This window comes from Cucurbita pepo, chromosome 3, assembly GCF_057944985.1.
Source record: "Cucurbita pepo subsp. pepo isolate OVF chromosome 3, ASM5794498v1, whole genome shotgun sequence".
Classification (NCBI taxonomy): Eukaryota; Viridiplantae; Streptophyta; class Magnoliopsida; order Cucurbitales; family Cucurbitaceae; genus Cucurbita; species Cucurbita pepo.
In genome coordinates this window covers 15,080,619-15,099,628 of record NC_141800.1, presented here as the reverse complement: position 1 = coordinate 15,099,628, position 19,010 = coordinate 15,080,619, and the positions used below count along the sequence as shown (strand labels likewise).

Below are 19,010 nucleotides of genomic sequence, written 5' to 3'. Positions count from 1 at the left end.
TCACATGGATTTGTTGTTACATAGCGACCAAATGGACAAAAATGTCAATAAGAAGTTTTGACAACATAATTGTAATTAAGGTAATTAATAAATTGGTAAATTTTCATTTATTATTATTAAATTTTTATTGAAATTATGAAAAAAAAAAAAGAATGAAAAAAGTGCAGTTTGTCTTTTTTAATTTTTGTTTATAAGTATGGAATCCTAAGAATAATAATTAATGAATTTAAAATAAATTAAATGGTATCTAATTATGGGTAATAAAATATAATTTTGTCCCTCTATTTTTTAATTAATAAATATTGGGAGTTTTAGTCAGATACACACTTTTTTATGCATTAATAATCATATGAATAACTAAAATAATATAATGTACGAATAATTTCAGAAGTTAATTAATTAAAAATATTATACATGTCTATAATTTAAATTTAAATTTAAATTTTATTTTTTAAAATTTTATTTTAAATCAATATGAATATAGCTCAACTCGTACACTAACGATTGAATTATATATATATATAAAGTGCAGTGTTGGTATTGATAATAATTATCAATTTTAAGTCGTTTTTTTTGTTGTCATAATTTCATATATTTAATATTACTCTCATTCAGATGTGACCTTGATTCATTCACACATCACTATACCGTTAGTTTTATAATTTCATAGTGTCTTCCTCTATTAAATAACGGTCGTCGAAAACCATCATAATTCAACTTGTCATGATCGATCTCGTCCTTCCAATATTGACCCGACACACCTAAAGAAAAGTAGTGGTGAGGAATAAATCTATTTTTTTTAATGTATAAAGTAAAATAACTTCGATTTTAATGACAAAAAAGAAAAACGAAAAAAAAAAAAAAAAGTGTATGGAAACGAAAGTAAAAGGAGACTCAAAAGTAGTCCACGAGTTCACTTTCTTATTTTAGATAGGTTCGTTTCATTTTAGTCGCTAAATTTTTTTAAAAAATAACTATTTTAGCCCTACTTTCATAATATTTATTTTAGTCTTTTGATATATTTCTTTTATATTTAAAAAGTAACCCGTAAGAATATATATGTTTTAAATTTACATATTAAAATAAATATTTTGAAAGTTTAGATATTAAAATAGGTCATATTTGAAAATTGAGAGACCAAAAATGAATATTTTAAAAGTTTTAAGGATCAAAATAGAATATTCTTGAAATATTTTTATTTTCTTGAATTTAAACTATTATTATTTTATCAAATTTCATAAAATTTTAAATTCAACAAAAAAAAAAAAAATAAATAAAATAAAAGAGATAATTTAGAGAAGAAGGTGAGCTTAAAAAACAGAAAGGCGCAGAAAGCGAAGCAACACGAGAGGAGGAAGTAGGCGACAATGAGCCAACATGGTCTTGCCCTTCTTCATATCAATCCATGTCTTTCTTCTTCATTTCCGTTTCCGTTTCCATTTCTTCTCTGTTTTCTCTCTGTTTCTATGCTTCTTTCCCTTCTTCACTCCATTGATTGACTGATTTCTCCATGGATTTCCTCCGTTTTTTGGCCCTTTCCCTGTTGGGATCCATCGCCATTCTTCTTCACAGCTGCATTGCTCTTGATGCCGTTTCCCCTCAACTCAACGACGATATTCTCGGCTTGATTGTCTTCAAATCTGCCCTCCACGACCCCTCTTCCCTTCTCGCCTCCTGGAATGAAGACGATGATTCTCCTTGTTCTTGGGAGTTCGTTAAATGCAACCCCATCAATGGCAGAGTTTCTGAGCTTTCCATTGATGGATTCGGGTTATCAGGGAGGATCGGACGAGGGTTTGAGAAATTGCAGCATCTCAAGGTACTCTCGCTTTCTGGCAATAATTTCACTGGCAATCTTAGTCCTGAGCTTGTTCTTCCTCCCAGTCTTCAGAGAGTTAATTTCAGTCGTAATCGATTATCTGGACGGATACCTACTTCTTTAATCGCTATGTCCTCCATTAGATTTCTTGATTTTTCTGATAATCTGTTCTCTGGGCCGATTCCTGATGAAATGTTTGCTAACTGTTCTTTGCTTCATTATCTTTCTCTTGCGTCTAATATGCTTCAAGGCCCTGTCCCCAACACATTGCACACAAGGTGTTTGTATTTAAACACTCTGAATCTTTCGGCCAATCAGTTCTCTGGTAGCTTGGATTTATGGTCTTTGACAAGGCTCAGGACATTGGATCTTTCCAAAAATGCTTTCTTTGGGTATTTACCGCAAGGGATTTCAGCCCTCCATAACTTGAAAGAGCTCAGGTTACAGAGCAATCAGTTCTCAGGGCCATTGCCTGCAGACTTGGGATTATGTCTCCACTTGTCTACATTGGATGTCAGCAGGAACCGCCTCACCGGGCCGTTACCGGAGTCGATGAGGCTCTTAACCTCCTTGACCTTCTTGAACATTGGGTTCAACACGTTTTCAGGGGAGCTCCCGCAGTGGATTGGGAACATGACAAGCTTGAACTACGTGGAATTTTCAAGCAATGGCTTCACTGGCAGCCTTCCCTTGGCAATGGGAGGATTGAGATCTGTCAAATACATGAGTTTTTCAAACAACAAGCTATCTGGGAACATCCCGGAGACCTTAATGAAGTGTTCTGAGCTATCTGTGATCAAGCTAGAAGGAAACAGCTTGAATGGAAGGGTGCCAGAGGGGCTGTTTGAACTGGGTTTGGAGGAGATCGATTTGTCTCAGAACGAGCTGATTGGTTCAGTTCCAGTAGGATCAAGCAAGCTGTATGAGAAGCTCACAAGAATGGACTTGTCAAGGAACAGATTAGAAGGCAACTTCCCAGCCGAAATGGGATTGTACAAAAATTTGAAGTACTTGAATCTCTCGTGGAACAACTTTAAAGCAAAGATTCCACCGGAAATGGGTTTGTTTCAGAACTTGAATGTGTTGGACCTCAGAAGCAGTGATCTGCATGGCTCAATCCCCGGAGAACTGTGTGATTCTGGCAGTTTGGGGATTCTTCAGCTCGATGGCAACTCTTTGATTGGTCCAATTCCCGACGAGATCGGAAATTGTGTCTCACTATACTTGCTGTAAGTATTCTACCACTGCGGTCCCTTCTTTTTCAAGATGTACTTTTGTTTTTTAACTCAAATTTGCAATTTCATCCTTGTTAGTTTGATAAAATTTTATAAGATGTCCTTATGATCGGGAATTATTAACGAGAGTGTTATCAAACTATAGGGAGAGTTCAAACTTTTAAATTATAGGGACTTAATACTAACTTTCTCCTAATCATAAGGACTAAATTTGTAATTCATGAACTTTGTGTACCTTGTCTATTTTTGGACGGTTTGTTTTAGTTTCATTTTAAAGTTAAATATTAATTTCACTTCTTCCCATTAAAAGGTTAATTTTAATATCAAGTTAGTTATATAATTTATTTTGGTTAAATTATAAGTTTAGTTTCTAAACTTTTAAATTTGTGTTCGGGTATATGCAGGAGTTTATCCCACAACAATCTAAGCGGAGAAATCCCGAAGTCAATCTCGAAGCTAAGCAAGCTAGAGATTCTAAGGCTTGAATCAAATGAATTGAGTGGAGAAATACCCCAAGAGCTTGGAATTCTTCAAAACCTGCTTGCTGTTAACATTTCATACAATATGCTGACAGGCAGGCTTCCTGTTGGTGGCATCTTTCCAAGCTTGGATCAAAGTGCTCTGCAAGGGAACTTGGGCCTTTGCTCCCCTTTGCTTAAAGGACCTTGCAAAATGAATGTCCCTAAGCCCCTTGTTCTAGACCCCAACGCCTATCCCAGCCAAATGGGTGGCCAAACCAGCAGGGACAAGCCCTCACAGTACTCTAATTCTTCTCCCCATCATGTGTTCTTCAGTGTCTCTGCCATTGTTGCCATTTCTGCTGCCACTTTCATTGCCCTTGGGGTGCTTGTGGTTACCTTGCTCAATGTCTCGGCTCGGAGGAGATCACTTGCGTTTGTCGACAATGCGTTGGAAAGCATGTGCTCGAGCTCTTCGAAATCGGGGACTGCGACTGCTGGTAAGCTTGTTTTGTTTGATTCGAACTCGAGGGGTTCACCGAACTGGGTTAGTAACCATGAAGCCTTGCTGAACAAGGCCTCTGAGATTGGTGCTGGAGTTTTTGGAACGGTTTATAAGGTTTCGTTGGGAGATCAAGGAGGAAGAGACGTAGCTATCAAGAAGCTTGTGAAGTCGAACATGATTCAGAATGTGGAAGATTTCGACCGGGAAATCCAAATCTTGGGCAAGGTCAAGCACCCCAATTTGATCAGCTTAAAGGGTTACTACTGGACTGCACAAACTCAGCTCTTGGTCATGGAGTATGCTACCAATGGAAGTCTTCAAACTCAACTCCATGGAAGGCTTCCTTCATCTCCACCTCTCTCTTGGGATAACCGGTTCAAGATTGTGCTTGGGACAGCCAAAGGACTAGCACATTTACACCACTCATTCCGCCCGCCAATTGTTCACTACGATCTCAAGCCAACCAACATCCTTCTCGACGAAAACTTCAACCCGAAGATCTCCGATTACGGGCTTGCAAGACTGCTAACAAAGCTTGACAAGCATGTCGTAAACAACAGATTCCAAAGTGCATTGGGGTACATCGCACCAGAACTAGCATGCCAGAGCATAAGGGTGAACGAGAAATGCGACGTACACGGGTTCGGGGTGATGGTTCTGGAGATCGTAACAGGAAGAAGGCCAGTCGAGTACGGAGAAGACAATGTGGTAATATTAACTGACCATGTGAGGTATTTGTTAGAGAGAGGGAATGTGTTGGATTGTGTGGATCCAAGCATGAGTGAGTATTCAGAAGATGAAGTGGTGCCCATACTCAAGCTGGCTTTGGTCTGCATTTCTCAAATTCCTTCAAGCAGGCCATCCATGGCTGAAGTGGTGCAGATTCTGCAAGTAATCAAGGCTCCACTTCCACAAACAATACCACAAGGATTTTGAGTACCTCAATTTCAAATGCGATATTGTTTACCTTTGGTTGGACCTGTTCTATGTTTTTAATGGATTGCTTGAACTTTTTTCCTTTAATTCTTTGTTTTCACAATTTAGAGGATAATGTGAATTAACCTTGTGATTTTGTAATTTTGCCTTATTGGAGATGAAAAGCTTGAAGCATAAAGTGAAATTTCATGTGATTACTCTCTCGATCAATATTCAAATAGAAATAAGAAAATCAGGGGCAGGGTCAATGATCACTCACGTCACGGGCAGGTCACGGGCAGGAAGACGGAAGACGTGGTAGGATAAAGGTATTTTTTAGTTTTTTTTATAAAAAGTTTAAAGGTGTTTTTGAAGTTTCTTTTTTAAAAAAAAAAATAAAAGTATTAATAAAATTGAGAATAGATTACAGCCAACTCAACGATTGAATCATGCTTTAAAATAAAATCTCCAGTTTATTTCTACCCAATTTCACAAGGCTTAATCATATGGCATTACAAAAAGAAGAGAATGGACCTTCAAAATCCTCAAGATTAACTGTCGTGCAAAGCCTTCATCAAATGAAGCTTGTTGAAACTCTGTCCAGCAACCCTGAAATATTTCATTACACAAAATTATTTATTAGACTCTCAAGACATTTGATTGAACAAAATGTTAGCGTCTCTAAGATTGGTATGGTAGGTAGGCGGGCAGCATCATACCCATTAATTTGATTGCAGTAGTTTGCTATTTGATTCGTTATGAGATAGCTATCCAAACGTGATGGCTCAGGGAGTGGTTTAAAGATGGGGTTTGTAGGATCCTCCTCAGGGAGAGGTTCTTCTCCTGCTGCTTTCCTCATCGCATTCTCCACCCTACGAAACAGATTCCAGAAACATATGAACACGCCTATTTTACATTCATATGCAAATGTTTCTACTTGCAAACAGTTTTATCCTTGCAATCGTGATGAATTACGATGCCAGCGAAGTGTAACAAAAACGGTTGTGTTAAAACCCAAGAAAGCTTTCCTAACCAGGTTCATTGATGTAACAGAAATGCACATGAATAAGGAAAACTATACGTCTTAAATGTGCTAGCTAACAAGAATTACCTCCTCTTCTGAAGCCATGCTTGCTGCTGAGCTTGCTGACGTGTCAGGCTTCGATAATAGAATTGGAACTGAAACAAGAATATTGATTTATATTGTGCTACAACCAATCATAAAACAGAGACTAGAGAAACGTTGAACTTTACTGTGCCCATGGCAAACTAGAGACACAAACCTTCTGCTGCTCGACCGACAAATCATCCATACATTCAATCAGAAATTCCACATTCCTCTCCATAAATGGATTCGCTGGAAGTTGCAGGCGGTCATAATCACACTGAAACAGCAATGATCTAATCAATAAGAAAAGAAAGCGATGATAAAATTTAGATCAACAACAATGTGAGCAGTACCCACAAGTTATGTTTTACCTGGGTGACTGGCGAATCAGCTTCAAGCTCCGTCATAAAAGCACTAATGAGGGCTGAATTTGAAACTTTGATCTGAAAGATAGAAGAAATATCACAATGATTATGTTATATTGTCAACGTAAAAAGTCTGTAGACCCAAAATGACTTTTGACCAATTATCAGAGTAAGATCCGGACAAGGAAATAGGGTCCAAGTGACATACAGGTATTTCCTCAAAAATATCCACCCATGATAAGTTCTTCTCTCTCAACCTATTTCACCAAGACAGATAAATTTCCAATAAATAAATTGACTTAAAAGAATAAAAGAAATTAAATCACATACTTCTCTCCTGTAAAGTTGTTACTGCGGTAAAGCTCCATAAAAGAATCTGAAAGCTTTAATGCTTTGAGAGCTAAGACACCTTGATTAGACCTTGATGGGTCATAAATTATGCAGACACACCGCCTAATATTTTCCTGCAAGTTCATGTTTTAATAAGATGACCTAAAATAGAAATGTAAATCAAGAATTTAAAATATAGGCCAAGGTAAAAAAAGTAACACGATTGATGGTGTTGAACTCAGTTAATCAGGAAGCTCTATTCAAGCGACAGGCACTTAACAGGCAACCTAGAACTTGTATGCTATTGATGAGTTTTTAACCATCTATAAATATTCAACCTCAGAAATTATCTGGCGCAAGTCCTATGAAATTATAATTCTTTTGAGAATGCTGAAAGTATAAAAGAGAAGACCACGGAAAACATAAGCAAACTGAACCAAAGTGCCTCAAAAGAATTAAAAAAAGGGCTTTAAATTTTGGTAGTCCCTTAATAGCAAAAACCAGGAGATCCTGAAACCAAAAGGATGGCAAGAAACTAACCCAATTACAATTGGAAAAAATGGTCATCTTCCAAAAGTGTTCATATTCAATAATTTTTTTATTTAAATCGATAGTTTATATCTAAAATTTGGGTAATTGGTCTGGGTCAAAGCTCTTTACAAAGATAAGATTTCTCAAGATTCCCTAGATAGAAATTTTATATCAAACTCCTTTTCTTCTACAAAAATATCTCCTATTACTAATAAACTTTTCAAGAACATGCCACCTCTCTCTCCCTCTCAGAAAAAAAAAAAAAAAAAAAAAAAAAAAAAAAAAAAAAAAAAAAAAGAAGATGGATACAAATTGTCATTCCATCTCTCTTCTACTTGTCATTTACTTCTACTATCTTTACCTTCCTCTTTGAATCTTATCCAAATACAGAACATTGACAATGATCTTGACAAGAATTTCCACAAGTTGTTCACAGAAGTTACTAAAATGAACAGACACAGAAAGAAAAGAGATCTCAAAAACTCTGATAGTTAATCAGAAAAGCTTCGAATGATGAAGATATAAGCACATACAACGCGTTAAAAAGTTTTGATACTAAATAAACACACATACTATAGACAGAGAATGAGTAAACTAATACCTGATAATTCATAAAGGTCTCAATCAGCTCTACTGTCTGATATGAACCTAAGAAGGTCGACTGATACCTGAATATGATTAAGTAAAATGTCATCCACTTCACATAAACATCAAAGAGGAATTAGTTGAAATCTATCTTTCAATAATGTCAATCAAGTCAGCATAAGAGCTCCACCAACATGACACGGTGAGTTAATAATTAGCATATATCATCAAGCACAAGGGACAGAACACTTGTTTTGGTGTTCATGAAGCCAAAGCAAAAGAACGCCCAAATGAAGTAGCAACCTTACATTTAAATGCCTCGGATTTGCAAAAGCATGTCTGATCTAACCAAATTAACCAAGACACTAAAGATTTTTTTTTTATCCCTAATACAACAAAGTTGAAAATCAGATTTCAGGCACGGCTCGTAATCTCCAATAGTTGGACACAAGTAAAATAGTACCAATTACATAATAGTTTGTTTAAATCCAAAAACAAAATGGAAAAATAATCCACATGTTTTTAACATGTGGAGGTAAAAAAGAAACTGATCAGAAACAAGTGAAGAATATGAACACAAAGAACATACATGCATATACACATTATTCCCTACTAATAATGTCATGTTCTCCATAAATATGTACTATAATAAAACTATGCTTACCATCCGACAGTGTTATTGTCAACATTGACTTCTCTCAGACATCTCATCATTTCAAGCTGGTAATTAGCACCATCAGCTTCAATCTCCTCATCCTCCTCCCGAGTCTAACAGATTCATGTTCATATATTAAAATAATTGCAATGGTAGAAAAAAAAAAATCCTGAACCATTAAACAACGTGAAAATAACTGCCTCATCATACCGGAAAAGGAAAGCAATTAGTGACTTCAAGAACACTACCAACATCTAACCCAAGAAGTTGCCCAGTCACAAGGGATGGTGAAAACTCCTTGCAATGCTTGATTATCTTCAATATAACCTGCAGAGATGATAAAATAGGATTTTAACCTTAATTTAGGGATAGAAGAACAAGAGTTCAAATTTATAGAAACGTTTGTCCCCACTAATTGCTTGCCCTATATAACGTGCCAAAGAGAAAAACAACGTTTGAACGAACAACAAAAGGAAATCCCGAATTAAATAAAAACCTCCGCTTTGTTCATGCCTGGGAAGAACTAATTACTCCCTACACTTCAAAATCAAATCAGACGCAAAATAAGAAAAAGGAAAGGAGGAAATTACCAATCCTTCAATCTGGACCACTCGGAGAGGGGTAGCAACCTCTTCCGTAGCAGCAACCTGCAGAAAAGACCTAGCCATCGCTGCAGCACCACAAACGCATTCATAAACAGCGAAACGAAACCCACAACCACACTTAAAAATCAAAATTCAAATGCAAGAACGATGAGCAAGAGAAGAAAGAGAGAGATTGTACGTACTATTAGCCATAATTAGGGATTCGCAAAAGCTCGAGAAAGAAGGAAGAAAGAACAGAGGCCTGGATCGAATCGCAGAAGCAGCTACGTGCGTCTTTCAGAGGTGCAAACGCGGGAGAGTTTGTGAATAAACCCTACCAGCGGCGGCACAGTCCGGCGATGGGCAGGTGGAGCAACGACTCCAATAATGGGCCGAGTATTTGTTCAAATCGGCCCAAACAAAAACAAAAATTGTCATTGAAAAAAAAAAATCTATTTTAATAATTTTTAAAAAAAAACTTATTAAAAAAAATATATAGTTTCTACCCATGAATTTTTAATATTTTTTTTAGGCGCAATATGTTTAATAAAATTTTAAAAAAAATAAATATTGAGAAACTAAATTTATAATTTTAAAAGTTGAGAGACTAAATTTATAATTTTAAAAGTTTAGATATCAAATAAGTATAAAAGTCGAGAACTCGTTTGTAATTTAGCTTAAGATCGACGATGTCGGGCTTCCATTAAAAATATTAAGAAAAAAAATGAATGGGTGAAGAATTTTATTAAATTTATGCATTTTGCAACAATTTGGTAAATCAGGGGCATTTTCGTAATTTTGTCCAAGTTTAAAGAACAAGAGACGAATCCTTATATAAGGGATTCATAGAGGTCGTAAACCCTAACAAGGTTCTCTGAAGAAAAAAACGCAGCCTGCTATGGAGCTTCGGAGATCGAAATTCTTTCGATCTCCGATTTGCTATTCCTTGCAGATTAAGAGAATCTGACATCGAACACAGGCATCTCAGAAAGCCAGTTCCTGATTTCTCCCATAGGTTCTTGGCTCGCTATGATGCCTACACTTTCTTTTCATTTCTACTGAACTCGATCCTCCTTTCTGCTTTCGAATCTTCTATTTCTTGCCTTTTGAACTGGTGTTTACGGAATTGGAATGTGTTATACACTGTTTTGCCTGGAGAGTATTTGGATTCTGACTGCGATTTTTTTTCTTTTCGGATTTTTGACTTAATTTGTGTGCGTTTGTAATTGGATTTGATTCTCGATCTTTCATCTTTTCTTTAGCTGAGCATTTGATTCTTCATTTTGTCTTCCTTCTGATACGGATACAATGTCATTTTCTTCAAATCGAAATTTTCAAGTTTATCAAAATATATTAATCGCTTTTTAGGTAGGATATGTTAATATTTGTTACAAATTAATTTCATTGCAAAACGGTACTAAAATTGCATTTTATTTTGAAATATATAAATTTTTAGAGATTTATTGAATGATAAAATTGATACCTTTACTAATTTTCAATAAAAATTAATTTGTTACGATCATTTTTGTTTTTATATGAAACAATCTTGTTCATAAAACCAATCATACAAATCTATAATCCAATCTCAATTAAAACATTATGATTTGATTTTTTGAGTTTTTTATTTTCTGTTTTTGAAATTTATAAAATTAATTTTACAGTATCTTTTTGATAAGTGCCTCGAGATGTACGGAAAATTTGTGGCTCTTTCAACTACTGCCTAATCTTCCAACAAACTCGACCGACATTTGTTGTTGATTTAAACCAAGAATCAAAATATGTATAACAAAAATCTCAGAACAAACCCATTTATGCCAACAGAATAAAAAGTATTCTATAGTTAACTTGCCAAGTGAATGCTTTGTTCTTCATCGTGTTAACTGTCCCTATTGGGAATTCTGATGAACTCACAATTAATGGAATCGAACGCCCTCGATTTCTCGACACGCTATATCCAGGCACGCCGTAGCAGACACAAACGAGCTGATAACTTAGTAGCTTCGACCCCAATAGCTCCATTTCTTTGCAGGCTTCCCAGATGCAAAACATTTGGTACCTGTCCACAAACATCACAGTAAATTCAGGGAAACCAAAGAGACTTTCTAATAATTTTCTCGAACAAGTCTCATTCAAATTTGTAACAGCCCAAGTCCACCACTAGCAGATATTGTCAGCTTTAGCCCGTTAAGTATCGTGGTCAGCATCACGGTTTTTAAAACGTATCTATTGTCAGCTTTAGCCCGTTAAGTGTCGTGGTCAGCATCACGGTTTTTAAAACGTATCTATTGTCAGCTTTAGCCCGTTAAGTGTCGTGGTCAGCATCACGGTTTTTAAAACGTATCTACTAGGAAGAGGTTTTCACACCCTTGCAAAGAATACTTTGCTCTCCTCTCCAACCAATGTGGGATCTCACAATCTACTCCCCTTCGGAGCTCAACGTACTTTACAAAGAATGCTTTGCTCTCCTCTCCAACCAATGTGGGATCTTACAATCTACTCCCCTTCGGAGCTCAGGTTTTCACACCCTTGCAAAGAATACTTTGCTCTCCTCTCCAACCAATGTGGGATCTCACAATCTACTCCCCTTCAGAGCTCAACGTACTTTACAAAGAATGCTTTGCTCTCCTCTCCAACCAATGTGGGATCTTACAATCTACTCCCCTTCGGAGCTCAACGTACTTTACAAAGAATGTTTTGCTCTCCTCTCCAACCAATGTGGGATCTCACAATCTACTCCCCTTCGGAGCTCAACGTACTTTACAAAGAATGCTTCGCTCTCCTCTCCAACCAATGTGGGATCTCACAATCTACTCCCCTTCGGAGCTCAACGTACTAGCTGGCACTCTGGCACTCAGTTGGGGAGGAGAACGAAGGATTTTTTATAAGGGTGTAGAAACCTCTTCCTAATAGACGCGTTTTAAGAGAACAATATCTGCTAGCAGTGGACTTAGGTTGTTACAAAACCAAATACAGATCTGGACAAAAATTTAGTACCTTCGGGGAGTGCGGGCTGCTCGAAGGGGGAACATAAGGTTTTAGCTGCTCCCATCTCACCCTTGGTCCGTGTTTTCACGTCCTTCTCGACCTCCTAAAGGAACATAAAAACGAAACCGGTAGACACTAAAAGGTTAGCACAAAGCAAACATGTTACAAACTTCTTATATCCGAAAACCTCTCTCAATTTACTCAAGCCAGTGATCACTGATGTTCAAAACAATGGATTATTACGTTAAAGCTGAAGCAGCCAACACAAGCAACAAAATCTTAATACCTCTTCATCACACCATGGAGCCAATATCATTTTCTTCTGACTGAGTGCTTCAGTAAACTCTTCCCATGTATTAATAACTTGAATGCATACATCTCGTTTTTCTTTCGCCGCATCGAACAGGCTTTGTTGAATACTTTCGAGCAATTCTTTCACTTGTTCAACCAATGCAGCTCTAGGTATGTCCTTTTTCCCCGAGTTATCACGACGAACGGCACGTACCTAGAAATAAAGTAATAAATATGCTAGCAAGGGGACGGAGTATTTCGATGGTGACGAAAAATAACATCAGTAGACAGAATAAACAACCTGATTGTTTGCCAAGTCCTTCGGCCCTATTTCGATCCTAAGCGGAACACCTTTCATTTCCCAGTGAGAATACTTCCATCCAGGAGAATAATTATCCCTAGAATCGACCTCGGCACGAATTCCTGCTTCGGACAATGTATCCAAAGTGGTAGAACAAGCATCAAAAATTCCTTGAGTGTCTGCATCTTTGTAAGGTACGGGAACGATAATAACTTGAACCGACGCAACTTTTGGAGGCAGCACCAATCCCTTGTCATCCCCATGAACCATAACCATCACACCAATCTGCAAACGATTCGGAAAGACAAGATTAACAGACGCAGATATTCACTACGACACGTTACGTAAAAGCTCGGACAAATGCAAGTATCAAAATATTACCGTTCTAGTACTATACGCCCACGAATTTTGCCAGACCATAGCTTTCTCCCCCTTTTCGTTTTCAAAGTTGATTTCGAACATTTTGGCGAAGTTTTGACCCAAGCAATGTGAAGTTGCACCCTGAATTCCACGACCAGTGTTCGGGATAAATGCCTGCATAGAAGAAACAGTTTCATACAGTATAAACGAGAACCGGGTATCGATTCACCGTGCTGAAAACAGGTCTATAACATTTAATCAACTTATACCTCCACGCTCGTGGTGTATAGACCACCGGCAAACTTCTCCATCTCGCTCTTCTTGCCCTTGATGACAGGAATAGCCAGGTATTCTTCGTATATTCGCCTATACAATTCCAATATTTCAAGAACCTGAAATAAAAGTGACCACAGATTCATAAAAGAACTGTATATTTCAGGGTTTGATTGAAGGATGTTTCGGAATTCTCCCTTTAAACTCATCCTTGGTTCGAAGCGCGGATTGTAACGGCCAAGCCTACCACTAACAGATATTGTCCTCTTTGGGCTTTCCCTTTCGGGCTTATCCTCAAGGTTTTTAAAACGCGTCTACTAGGGAGAGGTTTTCACACCCTTATAAAGGGTGTTTCGTTATCCTCCCCAACCGATGTGGGATCTCACAATCCACCCCCCTTCGGTGCCTAGGGTCCGCGCTGGCACTCGTTCCTTTCTCCAATCGATGTGGGACCTCCACCAAATCCACCCCCTTCAGGGCCTAGTGACCTTGCTAGCACATCGTCTCATGTCCACCCCCTTCAGGGCCTAGTGACCTTGCTAGCACATCGTCTCATGTCCACCCCCTTTGGGGCTCAACCTCTTCACCAGCACATCGTCTAGTGTCTGGCTCTTATACCATTGGTAACGGCTCAAGCCTACCGCTAGCAGATATTGTCCTTTTGGGTTTTCCCTTTAGGGCTTACCCTCAAGGTTTTTAAAACGTGTCTACTAGGGAGAGGTTTCCACACCCTTACAAAGGGTGTTTTGTTCTCCTCCCCAACCGATGTGGGATCTCACAATACCCCATTTGTAACGACCCGAGCCCACCGCTAGCAGATATTGTCCTCTTTGGGCTTTCCCGTTTGGGTTTACCCTCAAGGTTTTTAAAATGCATATGCTAGGGAGAGGTTTCCGCACCCTTATAAAGAGTGTTTCATTCTCCTCCTCAACCGATGTGGAATCTCAAAAGAATGATCACTTGAAGAACTTGGTGCTCCCAATTTAGACCCCACTCATTCTTTTTGGTTCCAATCAAAGTGAGTTCGCATATTTGCATGTAATAGTCCAAGCCCACCGCTAGCAAATGTTGTCCTCTTTAGGTTTTTCCTTCTAGGATTGCCCTCAAGGTTTTTAAAATGCGTATGCTAAGGAGAGGTTTCCACGCCCTTATAAAGAATGCTTCGTTTCCCTCTCCAACCGATATGGGATCCCACAATCCACCCCCTTCAAGGCCCAGCGTCCTCGCTGGCACTCGTTCCTCTCTCCAATCGATGTGGGACCTCACAATCCACCCCCTTCAGGTTCCAGCATCCCCGCTGGCACACCGCCCGGTGTCCACCCCCCTTCGGGGCTTAGTGTCCTTGCTGGCACACCACCCTGTGTCAGACTCTTATACCATTTATGACAGTCCAAGCCCACCGCTAGCAGATATTGTCCTCTTTAGCCTTTCTCTTCCGAGTTGTCCCTCAAGATTTTTAAAACGTGTCTGCTAGGGAGAGGTTTCCACACCCTTATAAAGAATGTTTCGTTCCCCTCTCCAACCAATGTGGGATCTCACATTGAATCTCCAAATTTGCTCGAGATAAAAACGTTTCTAAATCATAATTTAAAACTCTAGAGTTTTATACCTCGGTATCCGCTTCATCCTTAGTAGCAAACGCAGTATGACCTTCCTGCCAAAGGAACTCTCGACTCCTGCAGTCGATAGTTAAAGAAAATTAGTCTTTTCTTTCAAAACAATACAGTAATTTAAAATTAAGCACAAGCACAAGTAATTGCCTAATAAATGGTGTGGGATGGCTGAACTCCCATCTCACAACATTGCACCACTGGTTAAGTTTCAAAGGCAAGTCACGGTGACCCCTGATCCACTTCGAATAGTACGGGTACATAACCGTCTCGCTTGTAGGACGAATCGCAATCGGCACTTCCAAGTCAGACTCCCCAGATTTTGTCACCCAAGCAACCTTCAAATGGATGCCAAGTACCAAATTGTCAGCACTAAACCACAATTGCATCTTTATAAACTTAAGAATTAAAAATGAATGAACCGAACATAACGAATGGAACGACTTCTTAGAAACAAACATAAAATTCCAACAAAGATTACTCATCATTGAATAAATTCTTACTGAGCTAACAGTAGGCTTGGGCTATTACAAAAGGGGAGGAGGGTGGGTGTCTAAAATCTTTTCAAGAATGTTGTTTACTAGGAGGCAATAAAAGTTCATCACTTGAGCCAAAGCTACGCACGAAGATCAAGATGAACAAACTGAGAGGCACTCGACATAATCGAAACATCACGAAGATCGAGATGGTATTCATAAATTATAACCCAATGAACATGACAACCGTACCGTCACTTACCTGGTATTACATCCATACCAAAGATAGTATGCATTTAAAACTTCATCATAAAAATGAAATACCCATTTCTCATCAATTTAAAAAGATGAACGGGAAGAAATGTAAAGAACGAGAGTTGTTGAAACTAGCATATTGGAAGATCAATCGGCAAAAATAACCATGAGCAGCAACGATGTTATACGTTTCTTCCTCTTGACCAAATTTATAACCTTCATTAGCAGATTCATTTTCTATGGTTTCCCTAATCAAACTACAGGTTACCAAGGAACCATGCATAGCACTGAATAGAGAGGGCCGAATACACCAGCTACACCTAACATGTGGAATGGGTGCATAAGGATGTTGTGCTCGGCCTGGAATACAATCATGAAGTTGAAAGTACCGAGATACAATGCAGCCCATTAAATTTACAAGCGAAACGTTTATCATCGCTATGGGATTAAATCCCGAGTTATTGCGAATAAGAAGTTCAAATTCAGATGGTTGATGCATAAATGAATAATAAAACATCACCTCAGGAGCAAAACCTTCTATATGATCTTTCTCTCTTTGTAAGACGCCGGGCGATACAAAAAGTGGAAAATAGCAATTCTTGATTTTCATTTTCTTAATTTCTGCATCAAAAAATACCTGCACACATGACAATTAAATCTTCGAACTTCGAAACAAGAACAGATCGTAAAATCGACGATAGAACGACTAGCATCCTTACTTGCATAGTCTCCCAGATAGACATTGCCCATGGCCTCAGTATATAGCAGCCCGAGATATCGTAATACTCGATCATTTCCCCACTGACAACCACCTAGACAAACTAGAAAAAGAATTATTCAAGTCATCGAAAAGAACGTTTTCATAATATTACAGGGGGGATCCCTCGAAAAGAAAAGGTCGACTCATACGAATAATTTTACACATGGGTTGAGACATGTACGTTGACAGCCTTCGAGTGAAATTACACGATCTACCTTCACTACGACGACTGTCAAACAACATTCTCAAACTCATACGTATAGTTTTTACCGAACATAAAGAGTCATTTTGCAATGAAGAAAACAAAAACCGTGCATGAAACAGCACCTCGGAATACCATTCTCCGAAGTTGTCGTCCTTCTTATTAGTGAGACCCAACCCAGTCTCTTTCTTCACCTCCTTTTTCCCGCCTGCCCAGTGAACAACAAAGAACAAGTAAACACAAGCCAAACAAGGGAATAGGACACAATTGCACAAATAACTGTTGTATTAAAGGAACATCATTTACCAGCTTTTGGTTTAGTGGCAGAGCTACCAGGCTTAGGACCAGCCATGTTTTCGGGTTTTCAACTTCTACAAGAAATCGTGGTAAAAGGTTCATTATAGACAAAGAAATACAATAAACAAACTAGTGATTAAGAGGCATAGGGAGAAGTTCTAACAATCTATGATGAGCGTGTAACAACCCAAGCCCACCACTGGTAGATATTATCCTTTTTGGACTTTCCCTTCCGAGTGTTCTCTCAAGGTTTCAAAACGTGTTTGATAGGGGGAGAGGTTTCCGCACCCTTATAAGCAATGTTTCATTCTTCTCTTCAACCGATGTGGGATCTCACAATCCACCCCCTGGGGGCCAGCATCCTCACTAACAGATATCGTCCTCCTTAGGCTTTCACTCAAGGTTCTAAAACGCGTCTAGTAGGGAGAGGTTTCCACACCCTTATAAGCAATGCTTCGTTCTCCTCTCCAACCGATGTGGGATCTCACAATCCACCTTGTGGGGGCCCAGCGTCCTCGCTGGCACACTGCTCGGTGTCCGAAGGCTTCCACACCCTTATAAGCAATGATTCGTTTTCCTCTCCAACCGATGTGGGATCTCACATCCATCCCTTGGGGGCCAGCGTCCTCGATGGCACACCGCCCATTATCTGGCACTGATACTATTTGTAACAGTCCAAACCCACCGCTAACATATATTGTCCTCTTTTAGCTTTCCCTCAAGGTTTGAAAACGTGTCTGGTAGGGAGAGGTTGTCACACCCTTATAACAATGCTTTATTTTCCTCTCAAACCATTGTGGGATCTCACAAAGCAAAACACGAGAAGGAATCCAAAGTCAACCCTATGAAATTTGAATTGGGCTGAGTTCTGTTGCCAAATTTTCCCACAAATGCAACAAAATAAACAAGGAAACACGAATCATCAAGCCATACAAACCCACCCCATCCAGGATTTCTATCGAAAAAAGAAAATTAGCATTCAGACTTGATAACTTTCCCAGCAACACAAAGAAAACAATAGGAATTTCAAACGAAACACAGACATAATATGAATTTGTAGTGGTTTTCAAATTAAGAAAATTGAAATGAACAGAACAATGAACATTGAATAGATAACCAAGATGTTCAACATACTTCAAACCCACTGAATAAGAGCACGTGAGTGTGATAAAAGAGCTGCAATAAACTTACAACGGATCGGTTTCTGCGATTGGATGAACACCCGGCTGCGGACAGTGATGAAATGCGAGAAGCTTTGAGGGTTGAGCACACGGCAGGACAGGGATGGATTGATCTTTCGAAAATAACGTTTTTAAGAGAAGAAAAAAAATGGCATTGACTGCATCCCCTCGGCGTTGGGCTGGGCCTGACTTCCCCGCCGTTCTTGCCACTCGATTTTCTCCCCCCCTAATGATGCTGGCCGATGAAAAAACCGATTTTGTTCCTGATAAAAACCGAACCGAACCCATCCAGCTCGTGTTAGTTGGATACCGTTATTTGAGAGTCACCTCAGGTTTATATCATATTAGGTCGAGTTGAGATATTTTTTTAAATTCAATCCAATTGTTTGGAAGGTAATAAAGAAATGAATTCAATGTTCAGCTATCATTTATTTCTTTTTTTTAATTAAATATTAAATTTTTTTTTTTTTATGGTTGAAAAATGAATAATAAAAATGATTATAAAATTATAATAAATATATGTATATATAGTAAAAAAATATTTTAAAATTTTGATAAGAAACCATCTAATTTATAAAATTTTCATTTATAATATTTTGAATCACTTTTTCTTTTCAACCTCCTATTTTCTTTTAGTTTGGAAAGAGAACCGATAATAATAATAAACCAATAATTAAAAAAAAGCATAGAGCGTGGGACATGAGAAATAGGGTAAAGCTAGATTGGGCATCCGTTCTTTCAGGGGAGGTGTTGGATGAAAGTTCCACGCTAATTTAGAGAATGATCATAGGTTTGTAATCATATCCATTATTGGTTCGAAATTCAAAGCAAAGTCATGAAACCTTATGCTCAAAATGAAGAATATCATACTATTGTGGAGAGTCGTGTTCATCTAATCTAACATGATATCAGAGCCATGCTGAGGCATT

The 19,010-nt window shown here is 38.3% G+C and overlaps 3 protein-coding genes across 3 annotated transcripts; 1 reads left to right on the top strand and 2 right to left on the bottom strand.

Annotated features, from left to right (window-relative positions):
• The first annotated feature begins 1,306 nt into the window (after nucleotides 1–1,306).
• LOC111790811 (Leucine-rich receptor-like protein kinase family protein) lies at nucleotides 1,307–5,147 on the top strand. Its single transcript, XM_023671876.2, has 2 exons — nucleotides 1,307–3,048; nucleotides 3,459–5,147. The coding sequence occupies exons 1-2, from the start codon at nucleotides 1,511–1,513 to the stop codon at nucleotides 4,951–4,953; spliced, it is 3,033 nt and encodes a 1,010-aa protein (XP_023527644.2). The 5' UTR covers nucleotides 1,307–1,510; the 3' UTR covers nucleotides 4,954–5,147.
• A 209-nt stretch (nucleotides 5,148–5,356) lies between these two features.
• Nucleotides 5,357–9,460, bottom strand: LOC111789631 (eukaryotic translation initiation factor 3 subunit H). The gene is made up of 12 exons (XM_023670263.2): nucleotides 9,294–9,460; nucleotides 9,097–9,176; nucleotides 8,717–8,833; nucleotides 8,516–8,619; nucleotides 7,868–7,934; nucleotides 6,736–6,869; nucleotides 6,614–6,662; nucleotides 6,412–6,483; nucleotides 6,216–6,317; nucleotides 6,044–6,111; nucleotides 5,652–5,804; nucleotides 5,357–5,541 (listed from the first exon to the last, which is right to left on the bottom strand). Exons 1-12 carry the CDS (start codon nucleotides 9,301–9,303, stop codon nucleotides 5,484–5,486), a joined length of 1,014 nt encoding a protein of 337 aa, XP_023526031.2. The 5' UTR covers nucleotides 9,304–9,460; the 3' UTR covers nucleotides 5,357–5,483.
• A 1,356-nt stretch (nucleotides 9,461–10,816) lies between these two features.
• On the bottom strand, nucleotides 10,817–18,243 carry LOC111791515 (proline--tRNA ligase, cytoplasmic). The gene is made up of 13 exons (XM_023672896.2): nucleotides 18,092–18,243; nucleotides 16,910–16,974; nucleotides 16,729–16,811; nucleotides 16,361–16,453; nucleotides 16,162–16,278; nucleotides 15,061–15,248; nucleotides 14,910–14,976; nucleotides 13,297–13,419; nucleotides 13,049–13,201; nucleotides 12,668–12,952; nucleotides 12,362–12,580; nucleotides 12,085–12,178; nucleotides 10,817–11,146 (listed from the first exon to the last, which is right to left on the bottom strand). Exons 2-13 carry the CDS (start codon nucleotides 16,953–16,955, stop codon nucleotides 11,082–11,084), a joined length of 1,533 nt encoding a protein of 510 aa, XP_023528664.2. The 5' UTR covers nucleotides 16,956–16,974; nucleotides 18,092–18,243; the 3' UTR covers nucleotides 10,817–11,081.
• Between the last annotated feature and the right edge of the window lie 767 nt (nucleotides 18,244–19,010).

Coding starts and splice junctions, on each gene's coding strand:
- LOC111789631 (XM_023670263.2), bottom strand. Junction 7,935..8,515: donor GACAATAACACTGTCGGATG/GTAAGCATAGTT, acceptor AATCATATTCAG/GTATCAGTCGACCTTCTTAG. Junction 6,318..6,411: donor CTGATTCGCCAGTCACCCAG/GTAAAACATAAC, acceptor TTGCTGTTTCAG/TGTGATTATGACCGCCTGCA.
- LOC111791515 (XM_023672896.2), bottom strand. CDS start 16,955: ATGGCTGGTCCTAAGCCTGGTAGCTCTGCCACTAAACCAAAAGCTG. Junction 14,977..15,060: donor CATCCCACACCATTTATTAG/GCAATTACTTGT, acceptor TATCGACTGCAG/GAGTCGAGAGTTCCTTTGGC. Junction 13,202..13,296: donor TATACACCACGAGCGTGGAG/GTATAAGTTGAT, acceptor TCTTCTATGCAG/GCATTTATCCCGAACACTGG.
- LOC111790811 (XM_023671876.2), top strand. CDS start 1,511: ATGGATTTCCTCCGTTTTTTGGCCCTTTCCCTGTTGGGATCCATCGCC. Junction 3,049..3,458: donor TGTGTCTCACTATACTTGCT/GTAAGTATTCTA, acceptor GGGTATATGCAG/GAGTTTATCCCACAACAATC.